We start from the raw sequence: 27,879 nt of genomic DNA on the forward strand, positions 1-27,879 counted from the left end.
ATGTGTAAATATTGTCAGCTAACTTATAGTTTTTGAAAAGAAAAAAACTCAGCATAGGAGCTTTACAATGACTGAGAACATTGTCTCTTTAGACAGAGAGGAACTCGAACCACACTATTTGACTCTAGAAGAATATGCAAACTAGGCTTTTGAATCATGTTGATCGCGGGATATAGGCCTAACGTTACCGATCAGTCATCATAATAAGTATATGTATATTTTAAACATAAATAATTTTGGAGTTGGTGAGTAAAATTTTGCAAGCTTTCGCAAATGCCTCTGTTAGTAAGTAAATACAAATAACGTTAGCTAATATTGCTGTGTATGTGTGTGTTTCCCTCATGATCCAGGAATATTGGGAATAAATATGATACAGCCACATGATCTTCAGATGCGGTGAGTATTGTTATATTAAAATACACGTGAAATAGAGACAGAACATGTAATCTCTGCTCAAAGGCACACTGGTTCAAACCCTCCAGACAATATTTTACCTATCTTCTTGAGTTCACAGGCCTAGCTGACCCAAACATAAATGTCCTTTCAAAATGAAAGTATTTTCAAACCTGTATGACTTGGATTAGCTGTTCTTTTTAGGACATGTCCCAGGGTCCTTTGCTAAATTAACCATGGTTTTTATTATAGTAAAAGTTTAGAAACCATGTTTTTATGGTGGATTGATTACAATACTTTATTATTACCATTTGGTAGCAAAACTATGGTTGATGTTAGTAAGGGTTCCCCAGATTTATATAACAGTTAAGGAACACATTAATAAATGGTCCTATGTCACCCAGATCAATAGTCTGTTAACACACAGGTAATAATTAACACACTTTTTAACTTTTTTTTTTATATATATATTTTAGTTCATGCATTGGAACAATGTTTACGGAGCAGAACAGGCACCAACAGAGAAACAAGCCCATCATTCAGTAGTAAGTATCCACTGCAGTATATAAAACAAAAAAAGTTATCTCTTTTTTTCTCCCTCGTGCCATCCCAGATGTATATCTGACTTTCTTTCCACAGAGATTTTTTGAAAAATTATCCATTATTGTAAGCCAATATAATGCAAGTGCATGCTCCAGAAACTACATGCAGCCTACAAACAGCTGCTGTGTTGTTCACACAGGAAGTTTTCTGCACTTCTCATGTGAGCTTTACAATGCTCTTGGATTATTGTCAGGATGTGTGTTTGGACTTTTTCGACCTTCAGCATTTTGTTGTCTATTCACTTGCATTATTCGACACGCGAACACGAGACTTTTTCTAAAAGTCTAGTTTATTTTTTCTAAAATTTGTGTTCATCTGAAGAAAGAAAATCATACAGTATACCTTTCGGACGGCATAAGGGACCGTAAATTAAAAGGTATATGATTTTCTTTCTTCAGATGAACACAAATTTTAGAAAAAATAAACTAGACTTTTAGAAAAAGTCTCGTGTTCGCGTGTCGAATAATGCAAGTGAATAGACAACAAAATGCTGAAGGTCGAAAAAGTCCAAACACACATCCTGACAATAATCCAAGAGCATTGTAAAGCTCATATGATAGTGCAGAAAACTTCCTGTGTGAACAACACAGCAGCTGTTTGTAGGCTGTATGTAGTTTCTGGAGCATGCACTTGCATTATATTGGCTTACAATAATGGAGAATTTTTCAAAAAATCTCTGTGGAAAGAAAGTCAGATATACATCTGGGATGGCACGAGGGAGAAAAAAAGAGATAACTTTTTTTGTTATATATACTGCAGTGGATTGTTTCTCTGTTGGTGCCTGTGTAAGTGGAGGGCCAGTGTCCTGCAGAGTGTAGCTCCAAACTGTTTCTGGTTATCCTGAGGATCTTGATTAGCTGGTTCAGGTCAGTTTAATTAGGGTTTGAGCTAAAATCTGCATGACAGTGGGCAAATTCCAATCAAAAGTAAGCATCCATATGCCCTGGGGTTTTTAATATTATGCTTAGTAAGGGGCCGTTTACACGACTCAGTTTCCAACTAAAATCATCTCGGTCTAAACTACTGAAATGTGAATCTGTGAAAACGGTAAAGGCATGCATTATGTGTTTAGTCTATAGGTATGCGTGTGTGAATGCGAATGTGCACAGGCGTGTAGTCTTTCTTTACAGAGTCAGTGACATCAAACAAGAAAATTCTCTCAAATAATTTACTCACCCTCATGTTGTTCCAAACCTTTATGCATTTTTTGGTTGCCAACATTCTTCAAAAATATCTCATTTTAATGCATGGTTTGAAAAGACATGATGGTGAGTAAATGATGACAGAATTTTCATTTTTGGGTGAACTATCTCAAGTACTTTAATAATCTCACACAATGAGAATATACCTTTTTTTTTTTTTTTAAACACATATAATATATTTAATTCCCTGGAGGATGAGAGAAAGACCCTCATTACCCATATCACAGCAGGCTGAAAACACCTCCAGTTAATACAAATATTGTTGGTTTTATTTTATAATACAAATTGGCATTTTAGGCGTTTACCTTGCATTGATACCTCTGGAAAAGAATGTCCATTGTTGTGAATCTACATGTTCCTTCTTTTGGTGATGCACATTTTTCAATCGGACATAAGTTTTAGATACCAGACAAATCAGAAGACAAACAGACAATTTAAATAAAAATGTATTAAGCTTGTTTAAAGGAAACAAAAATAATTGAAATCATTTTGAGAGAATCATAGTGTGTCCTTTTTTTTTCTTCCCAGATGCACCAAGCTGATTACTGGCCGTTTGCTGGATTGCTGTTCATTTGCTGTATCTGTCACTTCTGGTACACTTTTGTTGTATGTTTTGATTTAACTTATTAATAAACTTGTATAGTAAGGAATAAGGATTCTGAATGTAAAGAGCATATAATATTTAATATCAGAACTATGTGACCCCAGGGGTCTGAATAATTTAATTTTATTTAGATTACAAGTTTACATTGTTTAAATACTATTCAATTATATGTAAACACAAGTGCTGCAAATTAAAGTTTGAGATGATTTTAATCAGTTTTATAGTTTTTTTTACAGACTTATTTTGTCTTCTAAAATAAAACTGTTTTCTTACATTCTTGAGCACGTCTTGACAATTTATTGAATGTGTTGCGATCGTTATAATTTAGGAAAGATCTGTTAAATAACAGTGTTTCTCAGTAGAACTTTTAGTGCCGTCACTTTATTAAAGGTGTTTGATTGTAATAATTTAGGAAAGATCTGTTAAATAACAGTGTTTCTCAGTAGAACTTTTAGTGCCATAACGTTATTGAAGGTGTTTGATTGTAATAATTTAGGAAATACCTGTAAAATAACAGTGTTTCTCAGTAGAACTTTTAGTGCCATAACTTTATTAAAGGTGTTTGGTCATTATAATCTTGGAAAAATCCATAAAATAAAAGTTTTACACTGTAAAAAAATAATCGTAAAAAAACGGTCAAATGACTGGCAGCTACGGCTGCCAAACAAAAACCGTAAAATTAAGGTAAAATATCTTCATTCAAACAAGGAAAAAACCTGTAAAATAACAGTGTTTTTTTGTAAAACTTTTAATGAAAAATTCTGTAAAATTATAGTTTTTGCACTTTATTGGAATTAAGATATTTTACTTTAATTTTACGGTTTTTGTTTGGCAGCCGTAGCTGCCAGTCATTTGACCGTTTTTTTACGATTATTTTTTTTACAGTGCAGCCTTCCTCCATTTCCAAAGCTCTCTGCCCTGCCCTGCTTGCCACAATGTCCATTTTCCTAGGCCAGACATCATTTTTGGCCACTACTCTAGCTAACATTGTCATGTGTAGATATGTGTGCGGCGTGGGGGTGAGGGTGCCTGTCCGTCCCTTATACCACTCTGAGAAATCTGATCACCCTATATATAACACACCCATACGGTATACTAACAGATTCAAAACTCACCGAGGGTCTGTCCGGCAAGCACACGTCCATTTTCTCCAATGACTGCTCCACGAGCGTGTCTCTCATTGGCGTATTGAATGAAGGCGTAGCCTTTGTGAACCGAGCAGCCCAAAACTCTGCCATATTTGGAGAAGATCGTCTCAACGTCGCTCTTTTTCACCACCGCTGTGTTCAGGTTGCCAATAAACACGCGAGAGTTGATAGATTTGGGGTCATTTTTGTTGGTAATGTTGCTCGTCTGGACTTTCAGTGACATCTTGGTTAAAATGTGAACAGCAGTCTGGGGAAGAAACAGATCATGAAAGTTTAGACCTTTTGCATACAGTGAAATGAACAAACCATATTCATGATTGGAACATACAGTACATAAAGCTCAATTTTGAAGATTTCTTAGAAAAGATGACTTAAAAATCAAGAAACGAGTGGTGTTACAATTACTTTTGTGGTGGTTAAACTTTCATTAAATGTGTAAAATCAAAGAAATAAGAAATATATAAATGAAAAACAAATAGTTAACTTTTAACAAATTCAAATTATAATAATTACAAGTATTATTAATGATTAAAAACATGTATTATTAATATCTATTATTTATGAAATAATAAATATTATTGATAATAATACACAATAACATTATATTTTAACATTTTATTATTATCATAATTTTCATCATCATCATTATAAAATAATAACCCATATTAGTTAACATAATATTAACATTATTATTATTAGTAGTAGTAGTAGCAGCAGCAGCAATAATAATAATAGTAATAATTTTTTTTTTTAAAAAAGATAATTAAAAAAAACTCTCATTCCAGGCCCATCCATTGAAAGCCATAATAGATAGGCCTATATCTGAGGCTGTAAAGGTGCTGACTGTGCCTGTGAGCAAAGATGAATCAAGCTGATCATGGACACGCCCTGACCTATATATCGCTTAATTAATGAAGAAGTGATCAAAGCTCTCCTGACACCAGCACAGCACATCTGATGTACATTTCTCATGGGTGAGATTGGCTACACCCTACGCAGTGAAAGAAGACAGGACAGTAATTAGCTCACTGATCAAAGTGTTAATGATAGGCCATAAGAAAGAACAATCACACATGAGATCTCTGTAGTGTCTCAGTTGTTTCTCCTAGATTGCAATGGGATTCAACTGAGAGCAGAGGGAACTTTTGCTTAAGTCTCCTCTAGAGTTTCAAAAGATATCTCAATAATGACTCCATTTACTGTACATGCACCATCATAATGTGATTATAATGAGATTTAGGTAATATTACAATTAAACTTTACCTTATGTAAACACAATACTTAGATCAAATTGATGCAATTAAGCTCATAATCGTAGTAACCATAATCATAAAATGTGGCGTATGTCGATTTTAATCACAATAAACAGGCATGTAAACTCTTTAATCGCATCTATTCCACTCTGACCAAAGTGCGCATTTGACGTACACGAATAACGTCGTCGTGCGCATGTGACGTACACGGATGATGTCGTCATGCGCAGATTCGTTAACAAAGTGGTAAAGAATGCTTCACAATCTTTGTGATGCTGAAAAAACTGAGTTCATGTTGACAACGTTGCACGACATGAATGTAATGGAGTATATTGATGGTCGAAAACATACAGTAAATGAAGACAGTTTTAGGCGCATCACCATAAAAAATCCAATACGTCCATAGAAACCACATTTCTTAGTGAATAACCAGGAGTTATGAGGTTTGCTTTTGTCATCTAAACATCTCACTGCGGTTAAGCCTACCCTGATTATTGGAAATAACTACCCGATCTCAAGGGAAAACATATGTATTTTACGAGGTGGCGATTTCGTATGAATTCGTACATTTTGATTCGTACAAAAACGTACGGTTTTGAAAAAAGGAATCTCATTATGAAGGACCACCCCTAACCCCGCCACTGGGATTTAAACAGATTATACGAAAACGTACGAATGAGATCATACGAATTGTGATGGTAATTTCCAGAAATTTGTGAAAAAATGTGCGATTTTTATATTTTATAATTAGGACATCACATTTACCATAATAGTATTACGTCAGATCATAGCTGTCAACATTGAACATTGAAAATAAGGGAGATTTCCCGGAATCCACCCCCAAAATAAGGGATTTTTTTTTTTTTTTACACGATTCTTACCCACAAAAAAATAACAATAATAAAAAAGCACTAATCATTAACATTCTAAAGAGTTTATAACTACACAATATTAAAGAATGACAGACCAATGGATATGTTTAAAGTGCGTTATTTTTTGGCAATTAGCATCGACATTTTCACTTCAGCTTTCAATATTTGGTCAGCTTCAGACGAGGCACGGTTCACCACGAATGATGATAAAGATGTTGTGTGTGCCTAGCTGACTCACTCGCGCGCTTGAGTTTCAGTGATTTGTCGTGCTGCGAAACATTGTTTTTCCCTCCATGACCAACACTGAAATTACAACGACAAATTTTGCAGATAGTTGCGTGTTCTGAGTTAACACAATCAGAGCGTAAAAATACGGGATATTTTACGGGAAAATACTAAAACGGGAAGACAGCGGGAAAAGAGCTAAAATACGCGAGAAACCCGGAAAAAACGGGAGGGTTGACAGCTATGCGTCAGATGCACAATAGTCATACATGACACAAATCACAAACAAAATGCATAAAGCCTGTTTATTTTGGTCTAATCAAATTCTCATCAAATTAACTTTTAAAACAACCTATGGGATATTTTTCTACCTGACCTATGTAAATATTAACAGCAGGTGTAGTAATTTATACTGTAGAACTGTGTGTAAATCCTGAGTTGAGGGGTCCTGAGCTGCAGAAGGCAACTAGTTACTTATAGTGCGGCGTTTTGCATGGCGTCCTCACTGCGTATAGCTACGCAATACGAAGTGACCGTTCGAAAGGGAACTACTCGGTTACTATCGTAACCTCAGTTCCCTGAGAGTAGGGAACGAGTATTGCGTAGCCGGCCGCACTATAGTAACCTGACAAGTCGTCGCTTCAGTCGTTAAACCTGGTAAAACGGCGTTTTTCGGGGACTAATATAGGCTGAGGCCGCGCCCCCTTGGCGGCGCCATTGTATGTGCAGTTGCCGCAGCACAGCCAATGAGTGAGCCAGACACTCACTGTGCTAGCTGTGCAGCTGCAAAATGCGTTTTACATTATAGGCTTCAGTAAATCGAGGAAAAGGAGTTTCCCCTTTTCCTGCAACATCTGTATCCACGTAAAAATGCATTGAAACTTTAATTAAACTAGAGATATTTCAACTGGGTGATTATAATTTAATGTTTTGTGAGGTCTTTTTCATTTTTGTGATTATTTTGCGGTTAAATTAGGAATTATGCAGGATCGCAAAAAAATGCGACATTTTGTTAATTTTGCATTGTATTCAGCGATCGTGGAATCGCGAAAAACTGGAGGGACTGATTAGCCACCAATTCAGCAAAACGTAAAATAGTTACGAATTGCCATGAGATTGTGTTGGAAAAATCACATTACTGATGCACGTGCAAACATAGTCAATGTTTCAAACAATCCTTAGATTTGCCAAGATACCAAATCTTGGAAGGCGAGTGAAATGCCTTATTTTGCTTAGGACACCAAAAGACCCAGAACCGCTACTGTTCATGACACCCACTATTCACAATCAAATCAATTCCCATTGGATACATTACAGTGAAGTAAAATGGACCCGCGTTTCATGAGCTACAAAAGAGCAACCTCCAATTAATTAAGTTTTCCTCTGAGAAGACTTATGCTTCATAAGTTTCATAGTGAGGTGACATAAGAAGTTATTTGGAGCTTATTATGAGGACAGAAAAGAAGTCTGAGGTTGAAAGACGCGGTTCTTCTGAGTGGCCCATCCTTATTAGCAGCGTTGGAGTCCGACTGAATGTGAAATCAGGGGAGAGTGAAGACCAAACTGCAAGATCAGGGACTGTGTCCCAGGTATGAGAGAAATAAGGTACTTTGAGGGAAGTTCAGTCCACAGTTTCCCTCCGACAGTGTCTGCTAATCACACAACATTCTCAGAGCAAGCGAACAGGAAGGTCATTTAGTGTGAAAGAGACGTTTCCCCTCTAATTACTTGCGCCTCTGTATATCTCACATTGGTGAGGATTGTACAGGTCTTTGAAGCCTGTGCTGCCTTTCCTTTCTCCTTGTTATGAGGACTAAAGGTTTTTGAACTGTGCTTTTTACTGCACTCTATCATCCCGCTCGCAGAAATAACCAGGCAATTCGTTGCATTGCTCAGACTCGCCTTTAAAACCCTGCCTCCGTGGGACCCATTAACACCTGCTAAAGAGTTTTCTAAAGAGTCTGGTTGTTGAAAGTGTCAAATGGTTTAGGGATCGTGGAATGTAATTAAATGATCGATTAGACTGGGAAAATACTGGAGCAGATTTCTCCATCAAGCCGGTTTGGACAGCATCCTGACAGAAGCGTTCATGCGGATGAAAGACTCACACTACCTCCGGCTAACTTAATGAGCTGTGGGTTTGCAGCACTTCCATTTTTCCTCATTATGTCATTCACACAATTAACCCATTCAAGCGTACTATTTTGCACGAGTCTAATCGAAGAACTAAAACAAGGATGCACCATTTTGGATATTTTTGTCAGATAAAAAAACAACAAAAATCAACAACAGGCGGATACTGATACTGGAATTACACATTTAAATAAACACATAACATTATAATAATATATAAACAAACATGCCGTTCAAAAGTTTGGGGTTGATAATAATACATCTCTTATGCTCACCAAGGCTCACCAGTTTTAAATCAAAATACATCAAAAACAGTAATATTTTGAAATATTATTACAATTATTTTAAATATATTTAAAAAATTTAATTTATTCCTGTGATGTCAAAGCTGAATCACATGATCCTTCAGAAATGATTCTAATATGCTGATTTGCTGCTCAAGAAACATTTATTTTTATTATCAATGTTGAAAACATGGAAAAGGATTTTTTGATGAATAGAAAGTTCCAAAGAATTTATTGAGAAAGGAATTTTATTTTGACATAAATGTCTTTAATGTCACCTTTGATCACTTAATTTTGATTACTTTTGATCACTTTATTCAAATAACAATATATTTTTTTTAGAAATATAAGAGTCTCTTATTTAATCTCTAAACAATAAACCCAGTTGTGGAACAGTGGCAAAAACATAACATTATTACTGCGATTGTGCAACGCATTCATGTAAAAGTTAAAGAATTTATAAAAACTTAAGAACTTCAGTGAACTTAAAGGCATTCTCTTTTTACAGCAAAAATAAGCCTTTTGCTCTTTCACAGCTCAGTCTGTTTGATTTTGTATTGCATGAGACACAGCTGTGGTCCAAATGAATTAAGAAAATACTAGCCATGAAACACGTATTTTGCATTGTTTTATTAAAAATATATTTGATAATAGAATTATTCATTTTCTACGTTAGACTCCTGTGAGATGCAATACCTTTCACTCGTTTTGGTGATTTAATGCAAGTAATATATTACATATGTCCCACCACATGACGTTAAGGGAAAGAAATACTTAAAGATAAATACTTCAGATAAAAGTTACTTGCACCAAAGAAGGAGGAGAACTGTGCATGTTATGCCATATCATTATGGCTATATCACTATTCACTATAAATATCACTATTCTGTTGATGCTCAACAACATCAGTCTAACTCATACAAGAAGCATCCAACATGCCTTTCATTTGCAGATTTCACTCATTTTCATTGATTAGATTATGAGTAGAAAAAACGCTACACAATGCAATAAATGTATACCTCAAAGTATTAAAATATAATTTTTATTATTAATTGTTGATTATTAATATTCAGCAATTTTCATGTTTACAGACACTATGCTAATCGTTTTAATTCGATCGATAATTGGCTGATACATCAGTGCATCTCAACAAGTATAGCTGGCATATTTAATGTGGTGAGCACGGGGAACTGTTTTTTAACAGTGTAATGGATGAAATGAACAGAGCAGAGATTGAATTGGATAGAGTCCAGGCCAAAGAGAAAAGCGGTCTGTCAGGAATAGACACACACACACACACACACACACACACACACACACACACACACACACACACACACACACACCTCTCTCTCATACTGTACTGAGGTAAGCATGTGACTCTGGCACGCAAATGTTAGACTCTCCAGAGATTTGGCAGCGCTGTCCCACCACACGAGTGTCCCAGAAGCAGCCGCTTGCATTGCACAACACACTAACACCAGGTTATTAAAATGTCCGGGGGCTGGATGGATGATCATCTGCCTTTACTGCTGACCTGAAGCCTGTTCTGCATTAGTAACAGTCCAGGTTAAAGTGTATTAGAGGTTTGCACCTTAAACTCAACTCTCAGCACTTTCAGCATACTGATAATGTGCTCACATTGATTTACTCATAATGGATTCAACAATTCTTAATAATATTAAAAGACTATGGATTCTGTCTACACTATAGAAAATATTAGTAATTTGGAAAATGCTCTACAAAACATGTTAATTGGTTAAAAGTAATATACAGTTAAATATTTTAACAAGACAATGCACTTTTGCATGCATGTTTATTTTGACTGATATTGTTTTATTAACACACACACACACACACACACACACACACACACACACACACACACACACACACACACACACACACACACACACACACACACACACACACACACACAGTAGTGAGTACTGCACATGGGTGCTAGGGATAATTTATATTCTATTTGAGCTTGTGCCAAAATCATCTCTGTCAGTAATGGTATTTTACAGACAGGCAAGTGTGTTTGGAGGTCACTTAATAGCTCGAAATGAGACCACCTGCCCCTCCCCGCACGTACAAACCACTGACATTGCCGAAACAAGCATGAAACTGTCTGGTACCTTTCCCTGAGATGTTGATAGCCCTGTGTTGGAATCAAACAGCATCAAATTCTGTTTGGAAGCAGCACTTTGGGAATTAGGTTCCCTCCACGGTTGCTTAAGGCAGCTAAATGAGAGTCTGAGCATTGAGGAAAGCATCAATTCCTCAGCCAATCAGCTCCTCGGGTGCTTTGTATCGGGTGCAGCATGCACAATTGTGGTGTGAGCAGAGACATAAAGAGATTTTTGTTTCATTTGATTGTTAAAGGAATAAACCCCAAAACAGTTACACAACTTGCATTTTGAGGAATGTACTGAGTGAGCTGCATTTCCCAAAAGTCATCATAAACAAAAGTAGATCGAAGCAACGACACTGGGAAAAAACAGGGTGTGGAGACAATTTTCACTCAGAATTAAACATGTAGTTTCGAAGTAGAAAGACTGAAATAGTATCTTCTCGTAAATAGTGCTCCAATAATCTTTGTTCTACCTACAACTTTGAAAAAATATTTTTTATTTGTATGAATGATCTTGCCCAAAGCATTGTACCTTAGGTAATGCTTGAAAATGGTTGTAGATCTATGAAGTGACAAACCACAAAATTACACGAACTTCCTTTAAAGCAGTTTCTATGAGTTACACTTAATGCAGTGTCCAATGTAACTCATTAATATATATTTTTAAATCAATAATTCAAATAATATATTTGAATGCATTAAATACATGAATATGTAAATAAGCTAATTTGTGTTTGTACAAACGAAGTGGGGGACCGTTGCAGACATGTATAAATGAGATTCAGAGGACAAACTGCCAAATATTGCACATCTTGACTTGTTTTTTTCCTCTTCCTTTCTGACACCCAAGGGTGTCAGTTGTGCAGCAGTGCTGTCACGGTTATCACTCCGGGGAGAAAAAGAGCAGACCAGCGCTTGATTGGTGAATGTCCCTCAAGCGTAGCTCTCACCTCCCTATTGTGCACACCTCAATACTGGCAACACAGAGAACCTCAAAATTCAGCTTTGATCACAGGAATAAATTACATTTGAAAATATATTCAAATATAAAACAGTTATTTTAGATTGTAATGATATTACACTATTATGGTTTTTACTTTATTCTTGATCAAATAAATGCAGCCTTCATGAGCATTAGAGACTTAAACTCTTACTGACCACAAACTTTTGAATGGTATAATGTGTTTAGAAAATTAGGATGAATATTAAAGAAAACTATACTTCAAAAATGTCCCATTAGTTAAATTACAACTATTTACAACATTAAGCAAAAAAAAAAAAAAAAAACAGTAAGACTCTTAAGTAGCACTTAAGCACATATTCATGAGAGATGCAGGTGAAAAGTTGCAAATATTGATAATCTTGCAGATACAGAAAACACATGCAGTTGCAAGTTACATTTCAAACAGGCATCATAAAAGCAATCTACAACTCAGTTTCTTCCTCACACACACAACTATCATGCAGAATATATAGTGCACAAGTCACATGGACCAATTTTATAATAAATTAGGGGGGTGTTATTGTGATTTTGGAGATTGACAGCCTCTTTCACTTTCATTATATTAAACACAATGGCCAGGACATTCCTTAAAATTTCTCCTTTTGTGTTCCACAGAAGAGAGAAAGTCAAATGAGTCTGCAGCGACACAAGGGGTGAGCAAATGATGGCAGAATTTTCTTTTTCAGATGAACTATCCCTTTGAACCAAGCGGCATGGCAGCTGAGGAATATACACACGGTTGGTGGCTGTTTGTGTCAAATTTATATTTCTACCGCCCCCCCTGGAAAAAAAAAAAACAGGCACGCATCCGCTCCAAATACTCTATTTTCTTTTTTCTGGACTCTGAGGGCAGGTGTTGGCCGAGATAAAAGAGAACGCAGAATAAACGAGTGTGCTTGTAATGATGAGGTCCCTTCTCATCCCTTCTTTTCCTTCTCTCTATCTCAGTTCGCTAATTTCCAGTCAGCGTCTGATGTCTTGCTTATTACCAATGGCCTCTGAATCCACAGAATAATTAGCAGAGGAAAATAAACACAGGGTGCTCACAGATGCATGAAGGTCATTGGGTGTCATACTTCACTGTGAGCTGGATGACGAGGGATGTGTGCTGCAGACGAACGGATGACAGCATTGATTATTTTTCTTCCCCCGTTTGAGTTATTGGATCTGTGCTGTGGTTGCATGTCCTGATGCGAAGAGAGAGGGTCGGCAGCACTGGGAAATATGATTCTAATGGTCGGCACCAGCTATGTTTTTGTGTGTATGTACGTTTATGTGTCCTTTGAGCTACAGGCACCTATATGTCAAGTTCACTGTGATTAGTCATAAAAACAAAAGCAGAGAGAAGGAAATAGCTTCGTCTCTTTTGTGCAGTAGGGTTTCTTTTTTCAATACACGAACAATTGGGTGCTGGTGTGTCGCAATCTTGGCATGCCTGCATGAAAATAAAAATCACGAAACAAAGAGGACTGGGTCTTAACAAATATGATGGCAAGAAAGTTTCCAGTCGTTTAAAATAACTAAATTTTAACAAAATGTATTGTAATTAGATGCAATATCACATTCATAGCGAGTACTGTAGTCTATGTAGCTGTGTATACTATTATTTCAAAATATATTTTATAATATTTGCATTTGACATGCCTTAATAATTTAACAAAATGTATATTTTCATCATAATTAAGCAATATCACATTGATAGTGAGAGCTGTGTGTATAGCCTACCAGCGGCCAAGTGCAGCAGATATTCAGACTTTGTGATGTTTGATGTTGCTTTAATACAAAAGTTCACCAAACAATTCGTTTTTATTGAGTCATTTACATTTTAGGCAAAATATTCACATTTACTTCTATTTTTCCTTCAAAGATTAAAACTAGCTAGTTGAAACGAAGTCTAAGTAGTTCTATCGTATCCGAGCAATACAAATGTGTTTTGTTCCTGGATGAATAAATTAATGTTCTTGAACAAATCGGTTCAATGAATGATTCAATGATACACAGAGAAAGTCACTTGTTGCCACCTACTGGCCTAATGATGTAACCTGAAGAAAGAGTCAGATTGGCACCACTAATACACAGACAAAATCCTGAAAAATATATAAGAGGGTCAGAGGGCCTGATTAGCTAATGGCATAGATTTTACGGCTTTATATAAAAATTTTTAAATAAATGATTCACACAAAATTAACTGCACAAACAAATACATAACACTTTAAACCTCCTGATGTTCCGATCTCCATGCAATGATCGTAATCCAAATAAATTGCATAAATATTTAGTCTTGAAAACGTAGTACCTTCAAACATCCACTGCCTACCTCTTATTACAGATGTGCAACTTCCAAAGAAGGTAGAATTAAAGTCAAATGTAGAGAAAAAAGACTTCTGTCAGCCTTCCTAAGGTAAAATCAGACTCTTTTCACCCCCCCATGGATAAGTGCAAAATGTTCTGTATCAAACCAAAGCACATACAAAAATATTAATAAAAAGACTCCTATTTTACATAAACTCATCCAAGTATGCCCAGAGACAGAGAAGACCTTTTCCTCGAGACAGCTCTAAATGGCTTCAGGCTACATCTGTTATTGCTGATAAAGTCTTGCTTTGGCTCTTCCAACCAGATACATCATAAAATTACTAGGCTTTAGGACTGTTCCTTTGGGAAGTCTGACTTTCCACATCCTTTACTGAACACTACTAAATCAACAAAGCAGCAGCACTTCTGTGGCCTTTGTAGCCTAGCAAGGCCAGAGGGCACGCCATCACTAAGACGCCAGGGAAGATTTGGACCCTCTGGCAATTTTTGTTCAAGTTGCCGGGGCCGGTCCTTGGTTTATCAGAGTTAATGCAGATTTAATGTTGCAAAGACTCTCGCCCCCTCTCGTTCTGTCTGCATGCACATTTTATAACAAGAGAAGTGCTTCAAACTGTACATAATAAGACAAAAACAACCTATTCCATTAGCCTCATGTTCACATACGGATTCAAAACAAATGAGCCTAAAGCAAAATTGCCCAAAGCAAAAAAAAAAAAAAAAAAAATCACGTTGCATCTCGGCCTCTTGTTTTAAAGTCACATGGTACTGTCATAAAAATTCTTAAATATGTGTCTCGGTAAGAATAGAGACCGTTTCAATAGTTTTATTTACAAGAAGAGCTGTGCATTTTAGTAACAAAGCTTGTAAAAAAAACCATGTAAAACTTGAATGCAATGCAAGTCACTTTAGATAAAAGCATCTATCAAATGTAAATGTCTTGAGCTTTGAGATTTGAGTCAGGATGTCACCACCTATGGAACAAGCTAAAAATACTGAAAATACCATAGCAACCATAGAGAAACGCCCTGGCAACCTCCCAAAACAAAAACAGTGGCGGCGACTTTTGCAAGGTCAAGCACATTTTCTTCAGAAGATGTAGGCTAAAAATCTAGTTTAGTTGTTTATGATGGTGAATACATTTAAGCACTTTTCATTGGTTAACATAATGTCTACAAACCACATTTTAGGAAGTCTTGGCAGACACTTTCGTACTCATATGAAAGTGCACATATTGTGTATAAGACTTGAAGCTGCTGTAAGCATTTTTTAATATAAAGGCTCTCTGCCAATGACTGGAGCGGAATATCAGTTTGACTCGGAAGAAACTTTTTTGAAAACAGAAATGTGCCCCTGATAAACTATGATACAGTGTTTATTTAGGATTCTTTGATGAATAGAAAGTTCAAAACTTTTATTTTAAAGTCTCTACTGCCACTTTACTTGATTTAGATCAATTTAATGCATCCTTGACGAAAAAATTTAATCTTACTGACCCAAATTTTTGAATGGTAGTGTGTGTGTGAAAATATAGTCAAGTCAAGTTACCTTTATTTCTATAGTGCTTTATACAATACAAATGGTTTTAATGCAGCTTTACGGTGATAACAGGAAAATGATGCATTTCAGCTGAAGTTCAGTGTTGATTCAGTTCTGTTGTAAAGATCATCAATTATTAAATTAGCTTATTTAATCTACAGTATAAACCAGTTCTGCAAAAAGTGATCGTCCAGCTCAGTTCAGTTCTCATTCAACAGTCAGATCAATAATATTGTCAATATCAATAATACTAAGCAAGCCAAAGGCGACAGTGGCAAGGAACCCAAACTCCATCAGGTGACAGAATGGAGAAAAAAAACCTTGGGAGAAACCAACACACACACACAAATCCTAATCTTTAGAGTAAACATTAGGTCAAAGAATCAAGGATGACCCAAGCAGAAAGCACTGACCTGACAACTGCATCAGCACACACATCAATTAACTAGACCTCATGAGAACAGCACCATTCTCTCTGACAAGCAACAGTAACATTCACCCAAGCTCATGCAATTCACTTTACTGCCAGTGAGACAGTAAAAAAGCAGCATTTTAAAGACCACCCAGCAGACTGCTATATATATAGCATGTGTTGACTGCTGGACCATTTGTCAGGATGTGACAATCCATGTGTGGATTAACGCAGAGGGACTAACTGGTGCTGGGCGAGAGAAAACACTCAAATGAGATGCAGGAATGGTTTATGACAAACAAATCCACATTTTGAGAGTATCCACAGGCTGTGCTGCCCATTTATTTCTTCTAAAGGTGTTTAGTATTCTGTTGGATTAGAATATCGTAAATAATGCACACTGGCCTATATAAAAACATCTGTTGTTTGGGGCGTCTTTGTTGATATTTTAAAATCCCAGAACCTGAATTGAAGTGTTTTTCCCTCAAATCACCGGATGATAGAAGAGAAAAACACAGGCAAAACTTTAGATTAGGGAACACTAGTTACTATTAACTAGTTGCTTATTAGCGTCCATATTACTAGCATACTGGCTGTTAAAGTACATATTAATGCCTTATTCTGCATGACCTTATTCTAGGTCACTTAACAACTATCAACTTAACAACTAACTTATTTACTATCAATAAGCAGTAATTAGGAGTTAATATGTGTTCCCTAATCTAAAGTGTTACCAAAACGCCAAAATGTGCTGTAACAAATAGTCTAACATTAGAAGACAATTAGACAATGTTCTGTTTGGATTGTGGTACATGTGCAAAGCTTGTGACGTTTTCTGCATTCATTATAAGTTCCCAATCAGTCTTTAATGCATGTATTACTCATTTAGAAAATAGTTTAATTCTAGTTGTAGATTTGAAAATCATGATTTCCCCCGTTATTGTTGAATCACGGAAGCTACACCAGATATTTTGCCAAGAGATCTCTATTTATTATTTGTATACATGTAACAGACAGAGAGAAACAGGCATAGCCGAATAAGGCTACATGAGAGGTGGTCTTCATTCCAGATTTCTCTGTTCCCCATTTCTCTATCCTCTCACCCCATCATGCCAGTTGTAATTGGTTTCTCTGGGTTTCTCCTCCCTCACCCCCTCATGCCTTTATGTTTCTCTGTGTTTCTCCTTCCTCACCCGCTCATGCCTTTGTGTTTCTCTGAGTCAGTACAGTAAGGATTGAGCTTATATACACCACTGAGGGATTTACAAATTCCTTGTAAAGTAGAAAAAAGGCATCAGTTGAAACATTCCTTTCCTTGTAAAGAACTTGAAGTATCATCGTCAGTGGAACATCTCTGCTCAGTGAACGTTGCATTGCACACATACATCTAAGCAAAATATATACTCTCCCTCCTTGTGTCTAAAATATGATCCTTAAACACGTGTCCATGCAATCTATAGTCTAACTCATGCATTTTAAACTTCATGAGATAATACAACTAATTATGAATACTAAAAAAGAATAACAATACAGATACATAATATTAAATAATGAAATTATATTAAAAGATGAAATTTTAGTCTTCATAGTTTTGCCATAACTCTTAAGGCAAACCGCGGACATTCGCTCTGTTTCTAAGATTGTGTAGTATTCACACAACAATACAGGTCTGATTTAGTTTTATGTTTCTAGAGCAAAACTATTCAGATTCACTTCTCTCGCCCGATTGGCACGCCACTGCAGCCACTCCAATCAAGGAGAATATGCAGATGAACTATTGTACAACTATTTACAGCATACTTTACCAGTGGGGGTCTTTCAAGCACAGCACGCACAGGATAACTGGTCACCATAGTAACACACCAACATAAAAGCCCTTCATTTGTAGCATGATAAGAAACAGGGGAGGAAAAGTCCCTAAAATATGTGTACCTTCTAAATGAAAAATGCTTTGAAGTCAATTGCATTTGCAGCTCATTTCACTTAAGTATTGGGATGTATTTATAAGTGAGAAAGCATATACTGTATCAGAATGAAGCCAAACCTGAATGTGAATTTGATTTTGAGGGTCTACTCTTCTGAAACACCTTTTTAAAGAGGCTTTTTTTTTTTCTGGGATGTGGAGGCAAAAGGTCTAATTGATTTGTGAAGCACTTACATCAGTATATATCTCACTGGAAACATTTCTTTATCAGATCTATCATTATTTGGTTGTAATGCCATAATTCAATTGCCTTAAAGTTCTCTAGAATTATTGTAAAAAGAAACTTTTTTTGCACGGCCTCTGTGTTGTTAGTCAAAAAGATGTTTCGGAGATGATGCAAGTTATTACATTTTCATAGAAGCTCTAAAAAAAAAAGTTTAGTTTTTCTTTTGAATAACATGCAGCAATACGTTGTTCACAATAGTGTCATTTTTCTAAACACATCTATATAGTTTTTTATAAATTTTTATTTCAGTTTTATTTATTTTTAGTACATCAAGTCAAACTAAATGAAAATGAGAAATATTGCCTTAAATGTAAACGTATGCTACGCCCTATGTTATTATTTGTCTGGGGTTGTTAATTTAGTTAGATTATAAATCGTTTTTGTTTATATCTAGTAAGATTGGTTTTGGTTTTGCTTCTTTCTTTGATTTGGCACAGTCTAGTTCTTTTCTCTTTACCTCTTTCTTTTGTGAACCTTTTCCTTGGTTATGATTTGTATAAGTTGTACATTTATGTAAATAATTATTTTGGGGTATTCTTTTCATCTCGTTTCTCACTGTAATAAATGATCACTTTACCTAAATTAGACTGGTTTGTGTGAGATGTTTTCCAGTACACGTTCAGTGTTTTGATGTTCCCAAGACTTAAAAGGTTTGTAACAACGTAAAAGGAAAATATATTTTTTATGGTTTTAGTTGCAGTTGTAGTTTCAGTTATAGTAAAATTAACCCTGTGCACCTGCTAAATGCATTAGGAGAGAATATAGGGTCAAATACAGGGTTGTTTATAGTGACAAATTATTCTCTGTGGCCTTTTCTCAGGCAGAAAATCCCTAAATAAAATACCCTGAAATAATTTTGTTTTCTTTATTTCTACAAAATAATGGATAATCACACTTAGAGGACATTTTTATGGTATTAATTTGCCAGATATAGAATTTGCTTGTGGTTGTGTAAAATTAGCATATTCAAATACAAATGCTAATCCTTGTATTTGCTGACAAACAGCATTTTGCTGATGTAAATCCACATCAGATTTGTTGTGCACGTAAACTTCCTCCACTGTAGTGCGTAATGATCCATAGTAACAGTTCAGTCAATTGAATTACTTATCTTTACTGTCTAATAAACTACAAACTTTCTATGCTACAACAACAACAACACAGCACTCACTGACATAATGTCATATATTTTTAGATCAAATGAATCATTCATTATATAAACTTCTCTTCCCAAATTCAATTAAAGCTCCTTCCTCCAATGGTGACTGCTGTTCCCAGTCCTGCCCGCCCCCTTGACACCTCCCGGTCTATTTATCATTGGCTGTTGTTGCTGCCCGTCTCAATCACTTTGCTTTCCTCCCCTAGTTTGGGTATGATGAACGAGCTGAAGGGACTCTCATCTATCTGCTCGGCACCTCCATTTATCGCTGTGGCTGAAAAATAGATGGTGTATGAAGTGTAATTTGGTGCTGTAGCGAGGCTTCTGTCCCAGTGGATGTGTCGTGGGACTTTGATTAAATCCTTCTTATAGGAAATCGATACATTCTTCATTAGGCCTCTCCTTCTACAAGCCTATGCCTTTTCCTTTTTATGCATCTAACCCACACACATAGATGAGGGGGAGAAGGGAAGAATATTTGGGTGGATGTTGGGGATAGTTGGGGGCTAAAAGGAGGAACGGCCAGGAGTGGATAAAAAAGGGTAGCCTGACCCAGTAGAGAAAAAAAGAGAAAAGTGATGGGAATGTTGAATATGAGTGAAAAAGAGAATGAAGCCACCTTCTTTAATGCATACAATTAAATTATTTACTAACTAACTTTAAAGAAAATATACTTTTATTCAGGTTCAAGGATGCATTAAATTGATCAAAATTGACCAAAACAATTACAATGTTACAAATGATTTCTATTCCCAATAAATGCTGTTATTTGGAACTTTCTATTCATCAAAGAATCCTGAAAGATCCTATAAGTGTCACAGTTTCCACAAAAATATCAAGAAGCTGTTTTGAACATTGATAATATACTGTGTCTTGAGCAGCAAATCAGCATATTAGAATGGTTTTTGAAGGATCACGTGACACTGAAGACTGGAGTAATGATGCTGAAAATTCTGCTTTGCATCACAGGAATAAATTGCATTTTATAATATATATATATTATATATTATAAACTTAGGGTGTGTCCGAATCCACTTTTGCTAGTTTAACGACGGGGAAAATGGTCGGCGCACCAGGCGCGTGGTCTAAAAGGGTTGTCCCTATTCTCATAATGAGTAATGGATGTGTTTTGGGATTTACGTGCGTTAAACCAATCAGAGTCTCATCTCCCATTCCCTTTAGATGCCAGTTGCACCCGCGCCATGGCGGATTCGCTATTTACATGACGGAATTTGATAGTGGAAAGACCGAAGCCGTCTCCAGATTGCAAACCATCAAGCTCACAAGCAGACCCTCTACGGGACAAGCCGGATTCCACCACATCTTTATGTACACAATAATAATCTTTTACATTGTAATCCTTTTATTTTAAATATTTGGCATGTTTGTGTGCTGCTGTGCGTTTAATAAGCAGAGTGTACGCGCGTTGTGGACCCGCCACATAAAAAAAAAAAAATTTGCGCCATTGACTTTAGACCAGGGGCCCTATCTTGCACCCAGCGCAATTGACTTTGTACACTGACGCATGTATCATTCCTATTTTGCACCCGCGCAAAGCGGACTTTTCCCTCCACAGACGCGCGTCGGTTAACTAGCAAATACATTTGCGCTCCCCGGGGCGGTTCAGCGCAAAGAGGAGGCGTGTTCCGGCGCAAACGTTCCCTCATGCTATTTTGCAGGTTTAGAAAACAATTCCGCCAGTGACCAGGAAAAACCTAGTCTAAAGTCAGTGGCGCGTTGCGCATGTTATTCTTGCTATTTTAAGGGCGCATGCTTGGCCATAATCAATGTAGCGTGTGCACAACGCGCATTACAATTTGATGCTCTCATCTACACAGAAGCAGCCGTTTTCATTTTTGCAAATCATACATTATTACTAGGAAAAATATTAGGTCTTGTAGGTCTTGATAAGCCTAGGGCTTCTACATATCCCTTTTCGAACAGTGTGATTATTATGCAAAAAAAAAAAAAAAAAAAGGTTTTGTTTTTCTTGATTTTGTTTTATTTTTATTGATGGATATTTAATGTGTTGCTGTCTTTGGTTTAATTTATTTTTTAATTGTTCGAAATAAAGATTTCATTCATTTATTCATATTAATACACGAGGGAAATCATCGTTGTGTCCATGAAGATGTGAAAATAAAATAGGCATAAATCTAGCTTACACATTTAATCACACGCCCAAATTATCATACGCCTGTTTAACCGAAGCTAATTTGGGTGTGTTTGTTTCTCCATCCCCAATGTCACTTCTCTGTGTTTTACGGCCGTGACGAGGACGTCGGTCTCCTCGGCTGTGAACCGCTCCTGGCGCGCGCCTGGCAAATCCGCCGTTATAATAGGAATCCGCTTAGAAAAAGCGCGCCTGCTCTTAAAGGGAATGTGAGATGTCGCTCTGATTGGTTTATTTCACGTTACGCCCAAACCACACCTATGAATAATGAAGCTACTTCAGACCAACCCCTTTTAGATTTGCGTCGGGCGCAAGAGTCATTTATCCCGCCGGGAAAATAGCAACAGCGCCGAGACCCGCCCACAAAGTTACTTGCGCTTTGCGCTTTGACACTTGCGTTTCAGATCGTTAAAATAGGGCCCCAGGTTTCATTGGTCAATGGTGCAGTCTATTTCTGTTGCCTCAAAATAGCAACGCGCCAACAATGCGTCAGAACACACCTCATTTTCAGACCAGCACGCCCATGGGCGCACAAATGGGTGCAAATGCATTTGCTATTTAAACAGCGTGGCGCAGGATGTGAAAATGATAACTGCGTCGGACTGAAACTAGCAAAAAACACTTGCGTCGCGCTTGGCGCAGCATTGCGCCTGGTGTAAGATAAGGGCCCATAGTGTGAAAGGCACTATATAAATAAGAAAGACTTGACAAAATTTTTTGGTATTTATAGAAAGATATAGCAGTCAGCTGCCTATGTTTTTAAAGTCCTCCCTGAGAGACACCTAATTCCCTTCATGCATGTCACACGCTGCACACCACACGACTCTAGTGGATTAAACCGAATCAGAAAAGATCAGCAGTCGATATTCCAAATGCTAAATGGCTGGCACACGCAAGCAGTGCCGCTAGTCATGAATTGAAAGAGAGAGAATAAGAGACAGAGAAACAAAAAAACACTGCTAATGACCAGCACTTGCCATATGGGTGGGACGGACACTGAGGCACATGCTTTCATCCGAAAAGACCAAAACTTGACCGCATGACTCACTCTGCAAGCCAAATGCCTCAAAGGTGCTGCACAAATGGATTTATGAGGCCAAATTTACAAAGAACATCAGGTTTTCATTCTATAAATGAGATCTATCACAGCACCTCGCCTCTAAACACACTGGCCAAACAGCTATAAAAACTTTATTGGCAATAAGTAACAAGCAGCGTTTAAACTTTGCAGGTCGTACGTACCATACAGAATACTTTAAACTCCTTGGACAAATTACTGAGTTAAATAATTCGAAAGGCCAGAAATAAAACTCCTCCCCGTTTCCAGCCCTGGACAAAATATTTAATTTATCTCCCCCTGTTGATAGACTGTCTGGCCTGCGCTGGCCTAACATAAGGCCGACCTCTGCCAGAGGTATTTTAATGAGTTTGTGAGTGTCACCTGCTGTCAATTTCAATTTGAGGTGAAGAACTCCCTGGAGGCTAATTTGCTCTTGCAGGCAGTACGTTACTTCCAATTGGCAGCTATACCAGCGGACGCTGCATGCTTTGTAAGCACCCATATCTCTCTTTATTTCTCTCTTACTCTATCAGACACACTTGCTGCATCCCAATTCTAACTTGGGGTATTATGCAAATGTGCTATACATATGAAACACCCATATGATTACATGTGCAAAATGTGAATTATACAATGTGAATTATCCCATAATGCAATGCACACAACTTCATGTTGCATTTTCTGTGTGCTGAATTGACTTATTTTACGATTTTTGATGAAGCATGTTTTTAGGTATGCAGGTGTGCTTGTGATTTAATAACAACAAAATGACATTAAATTACAGATCAAAAGATTGCATTTTTTAAAAAGAACAATACTTTAATTCAGCAAGGATGCATTCATTTGATCAAACGTGACATTAAAGGATTTATAATATTACTAAAGATTTTATTAAAAAATGCTTTTCTTTTGGTAATTCTATTCATTAAAGAATAAAAAAAAAAAAAAAAAAAAAAAACGATTACATTGATAGTAATAAGAAATGTTTCTTGAGCAACAAATCTGCATATTAGAATGATGATTTCTGAAGGATCATGCGACTCTGAAGACTGGAGTAATGATGCTGAAAATTCAGCTTTGACATCACAGGAAAAAAAACAACATTTTAAAGCATATTAAAGTAGAAAACAGTTATTTTACATTGTAATAATATTTCACAATATGACAGTTTTTCCTGTATTTTTGATCAAATAAATGCAACCTTGGTGAGCATAATAGACTTCTTTCAAAAATGTCTAACCGACCCCAAAATTTGAATGGTAATCTATGTTATATTATATTTTAACATAAACAATTTAACATGGTACCTGAAGAACTTACACTTAAAGGGGTCATCGGATGCCCATTTTCCACAAGTTGGTATGATTCTTTAGGGTCTTCGTGTAAAGTTTGTAACATACTTTGGTTAAAATTCCTCAATGGTTGTGTAAAACAACACCCTTTTACCTCCTCAAAAACAGCTCAGTTCACAGCGACCCGTTTCGGTGCATGTCTCTAACTAAAATGTAGATTTTTTTCATTGTATGGTGGTTGTGTCCACACACTGCAAAGACACATTTATATGCAAACACCATGTAAAAGTGAATTTTGCATCCGATGACCCCTTTAAAAGTGCCACCCAGCAAACAGTTCTTGTTTTATTTTTCAACCTCAGCTACATTTGGCATTCTGTATAAGGAAAATAGGCGTATTCAGAAGCAAAGAGCATCTTTTTCTTGACTCATTATTGGACTGAACTGCCAAAAGCTGATATATTTATCCTCATCGCAAGTGCACCCATATTTAATGTAATTGTGACCCACCAGTCCATAAATATTGCTCAAAAGTATGTACATTACTTTCAGAGAAGCATACTTTTAGTGTGAAGTATAAGTATGTGAACTGCGATGCAGCCATACACACTAATGCTAAGCCTTCTTCCCGCTCTTGCCTCCTTCTCCCCCAAGCCATGTCTATTTATCTCATCTTTCTTCTCCTCCTTCCCTCTCTTTCTTTCTTTCTTTGACTTGCTGAAGGGGAGGTTCATTATGTGCTCCCCGTCTCAAGGTTTTGTGGCTGACACTCAAGGTTTCTGCTCAGCTTACTGGATCATCCATCAGAGCGAAGCTGCCCGTGCTGCTTTCATTGCGCGACGATTCAGAAACTCTTCTCAAATGATGTGAAGGGAGAAAAAAAAGGGGAACACCAGCTCGGGGTTACAGGTTGCTTAATTGAGCTCGTTAACACAAGGAAGTCTATAATAGTGTATTATAATATAATTGATCCATTTGCATTTCCATTCATCTCAACAGCATTATAAAGCATGGCTTCGCAGACAAGGTTTAGATTAAGCAAGGATTAGGCCTTAGTTTAATTAGGACATTTAAGTAGTTTTTATAAACATGCCTTATAAAAAACATTAGTGTGCATCTTGAGACAAAGCAATATTGCAAGATATTGTTAAGAGTTGGTTTCAGTTAAGACAGCTCAAACATGTATTTTAGTCTGAGACTAGGCTTTTAAAGTGTATGCTTTATATGTAAACACCAGTATCAGAAAGTTTTGTAGATTTTACTTAATTCTATGACATTGATATTTACGCTTTAATCGATTTCTACAAGCTTAAATTGAGTACTAATATAGAATTTACTATAAATTCTTTAAAAACTTATTCAGGTTACATTTGTTTTTTCTGTAGTATTTACTTCACCACATAATTATTATTATTGTCAGTGAAACTGGGGGTAAAAAAAGAAACACTGTGTTGAGCCTGTTTTTGGGGTTATTTTTTCCATGGTTGAGTAGTTTTTGTGTTACCCAGCCATTGGATTAATAGCTGGGTCAATCTCACTGATAGTTGAAACAATACATCCCTCCCCCACCATCTGACATAACAACAACCCAGCCTTATGGGTAAGCTAGTATTCCTGTATAAATTAACAAGCATAAATCAACCCATTATGCTAAATTTAATGCACAACCCAGCATGCTAGGGGTTTAAATAACCCACGGTTGTGTTTGTCCATTTTTTGTACCAGCAGCGGGTTGCAAAACAACCCAAATTGGGTAATTTTCAACCCAATGGTTTTCAGAGTGCACTTGTGTGTGGTTGTCGCAATCTAAAATCGGACATTTTTGCTTATAGGCGCTCATTTTTAGATGTAATTGTTGTTTTTTTAAACAGAAAAACTATATGTCATGACAACATTTACTGATTGCATTGACAGCTTTAAGTGTACTTTAGTCTTTTTGATTGACACCTGTCACATCACCTTGCGCAGACCCGTCACAGCCATTTCAAGATCACAGACGTGCATACAAAATGAAATTCAGATCTCAATCATTGGCGTCACAATACCACCTCTTCAGTTAATCACACACTCGCATATTTATTAAATTAATAGATAGTTAATGGACCGTTAAATTAAACTGTATCCTATTTTTTCGCGCACAATAAACGTCTTTTGCTCGCCTTGCCTCTCCTGAGCCACCGCTGCTGCCGTTTTCCGCAGTCTGATACTCTCTCGGGCTGTTGTCAGAATAAAAAGGCATTCTGTGCACTTCTCTCTGATGTCTGTGACCCGAAGAGAGGAGAGAAGAGAAGACAGTAAAATACTTAAAAGACACTGCTCTGGGAGAAGGAGGAAGAGGGAGCAGGCAGGGAGGAGACAGAGAGTGCGAGAGACATAAGGTATGAGAAAGTAAGAAGAGGAGAGGTACAAAGAAATGTTTGCTCTGTCTCTGTGCTCCTGAGCCTCAGAACAATGAAAAGAGACTAACCTACATGAACAAAGAACTGTGATTTGAAACATATACAGCCACAATAAGAATGTAAAAAAAGCTGAGGAAAGGAGCATGGCAAAGAATTGTGATGACGTTATAGTCATATGGGCTTCTGGAAAAGTGCATTTCTAACTACAAAAGGCTTTTTGAATCAAAACTAAACTTTTATGAGTTGAGTATTCATAGAAGTAGAATAGCTAGTACAGTTTTGACCCCTTTTTGAAAAGTGTTAATTGCAAAATGGTTCAGCACTAATAGTTGCGAGATGTATTTATTACATTTGATAAAGAGTTGATGAATACAGAAATGATAAAGAAAGAAAATAAATCTGTTTTTTGGTTTGTCACCAAACAAAGTGACATCTGAATATCTTATAGTTGCAGTAGTTTGGGTGTCAAAAAAATGAAAATGGCAGCCAATCATTGTATTTTAGTCATTCAAATTAATTGATCAGATTTGTATAAAGGAGTTTTAACCTTTATGACGCATGGACCTTATACACTCACCGGCCACTTTATTAGGTACACCTTGCTAGTACCGGGTTGGACCCCCTTTTGCCTTCAGAACTGCCTTAATTCTCCGTGGCATAGTTTCAACAAGGTGCTGGAAACATTCCTGAGATTTTGGTCCATACTGACATGATAGCATCCCGTAATTTCTGCAGATTTGTGCATGCACATCCAAGATACGAATCTCCCGATCCACCACATCCCAAAGCTGCTCTATTGGATTGAGATCTGGTGACTGGAGGCCATTTGAGTATAGTGAACTAGTGAAACCAGTTTGAGATGATATGATCTTTGTGACATGGCACAGTATCCTGCTGGAAGTGGCCATCAGAAGATGGGGACACTGTGGTCATACAGGGATGGACATGGTCAGCAAAAATACTCAGGTAGACTGTGGGGTTTAAACGATGCTCAGTTGGTACTAAGGTGCCAAGAAAAAATCCCCCTCACCATTCAATCACCACCAGCGGCCTGAACCGTTGATACAAGGCAGGATGAATCCATGCTTTCATGCTGTTTACGCCAAATTCTAACTCTACCATCTGATAGTCGCAGCAGAAATCGAGACTCATCAGACTAGGGAATGTTTTTCCAATCTTCTATTGTCCAATTTTGGTGAGCCCGTGTGAATTGTAGCCTCAGTTTGCTGTTCTTAGCTGACAGGAGTGGCACCCAGTGTCTTCTGCTGCTGTAGCTCTTCTGCTTCAAGGTTTGACGTATTGTGCGTTCAGAGATAATCTTGTAGATATTTGAGTTACTGTTGCCTTTCTATCAGCTCGAACCAGTCTGGCCATTCTGACCTCTGGCATCAACAAGTAATTTCTACCCACAGAACTGCCACTCACTGAATATTTTCTCTTTTTTGGACCATTTTCTGTAAACCCT

General features: G+C 36.9%; 1 protein-coding gene across 10 annotated transcripts in view; it reads right to left on the minus strand.

The window, feature by feature from the left end:
* raly (RALY heterogeneous nuclear ribonucleoprotein) overlaps positions 1 to 27,879 on the minus strand; it is an 87,395-nt gene that overhangs the window by 17,926 nt on the left and 41,590 nt on the right. For all 10 annotated transcript variants that reach the window (XM_084425658.1, XM_084425655.1, XM_084425661.1 and 7 more), the window contains one exon: positions 3,918 to 4,197. In XM_084425658.1, coding sequence (XP_084281784.1) covers positions 3,918 to 4,197 — 280 coding nt within the window. The remainder of the gene's footprint in view (positions 1 to 3,917; positions 4,198 to 27,879) is intronic.

This window comes from Rutilus rutilus (assembly GCF_951802725.1).
Source record: "Rutilus rutilus genome assembly, chromosome: 12".
Lineage (NCBI taxonomy): Eukaryota > Metazoa > Chordata > Actinopteri > Cypriniformes > Leuciscidae > Rutilus > Rutilus rutilus.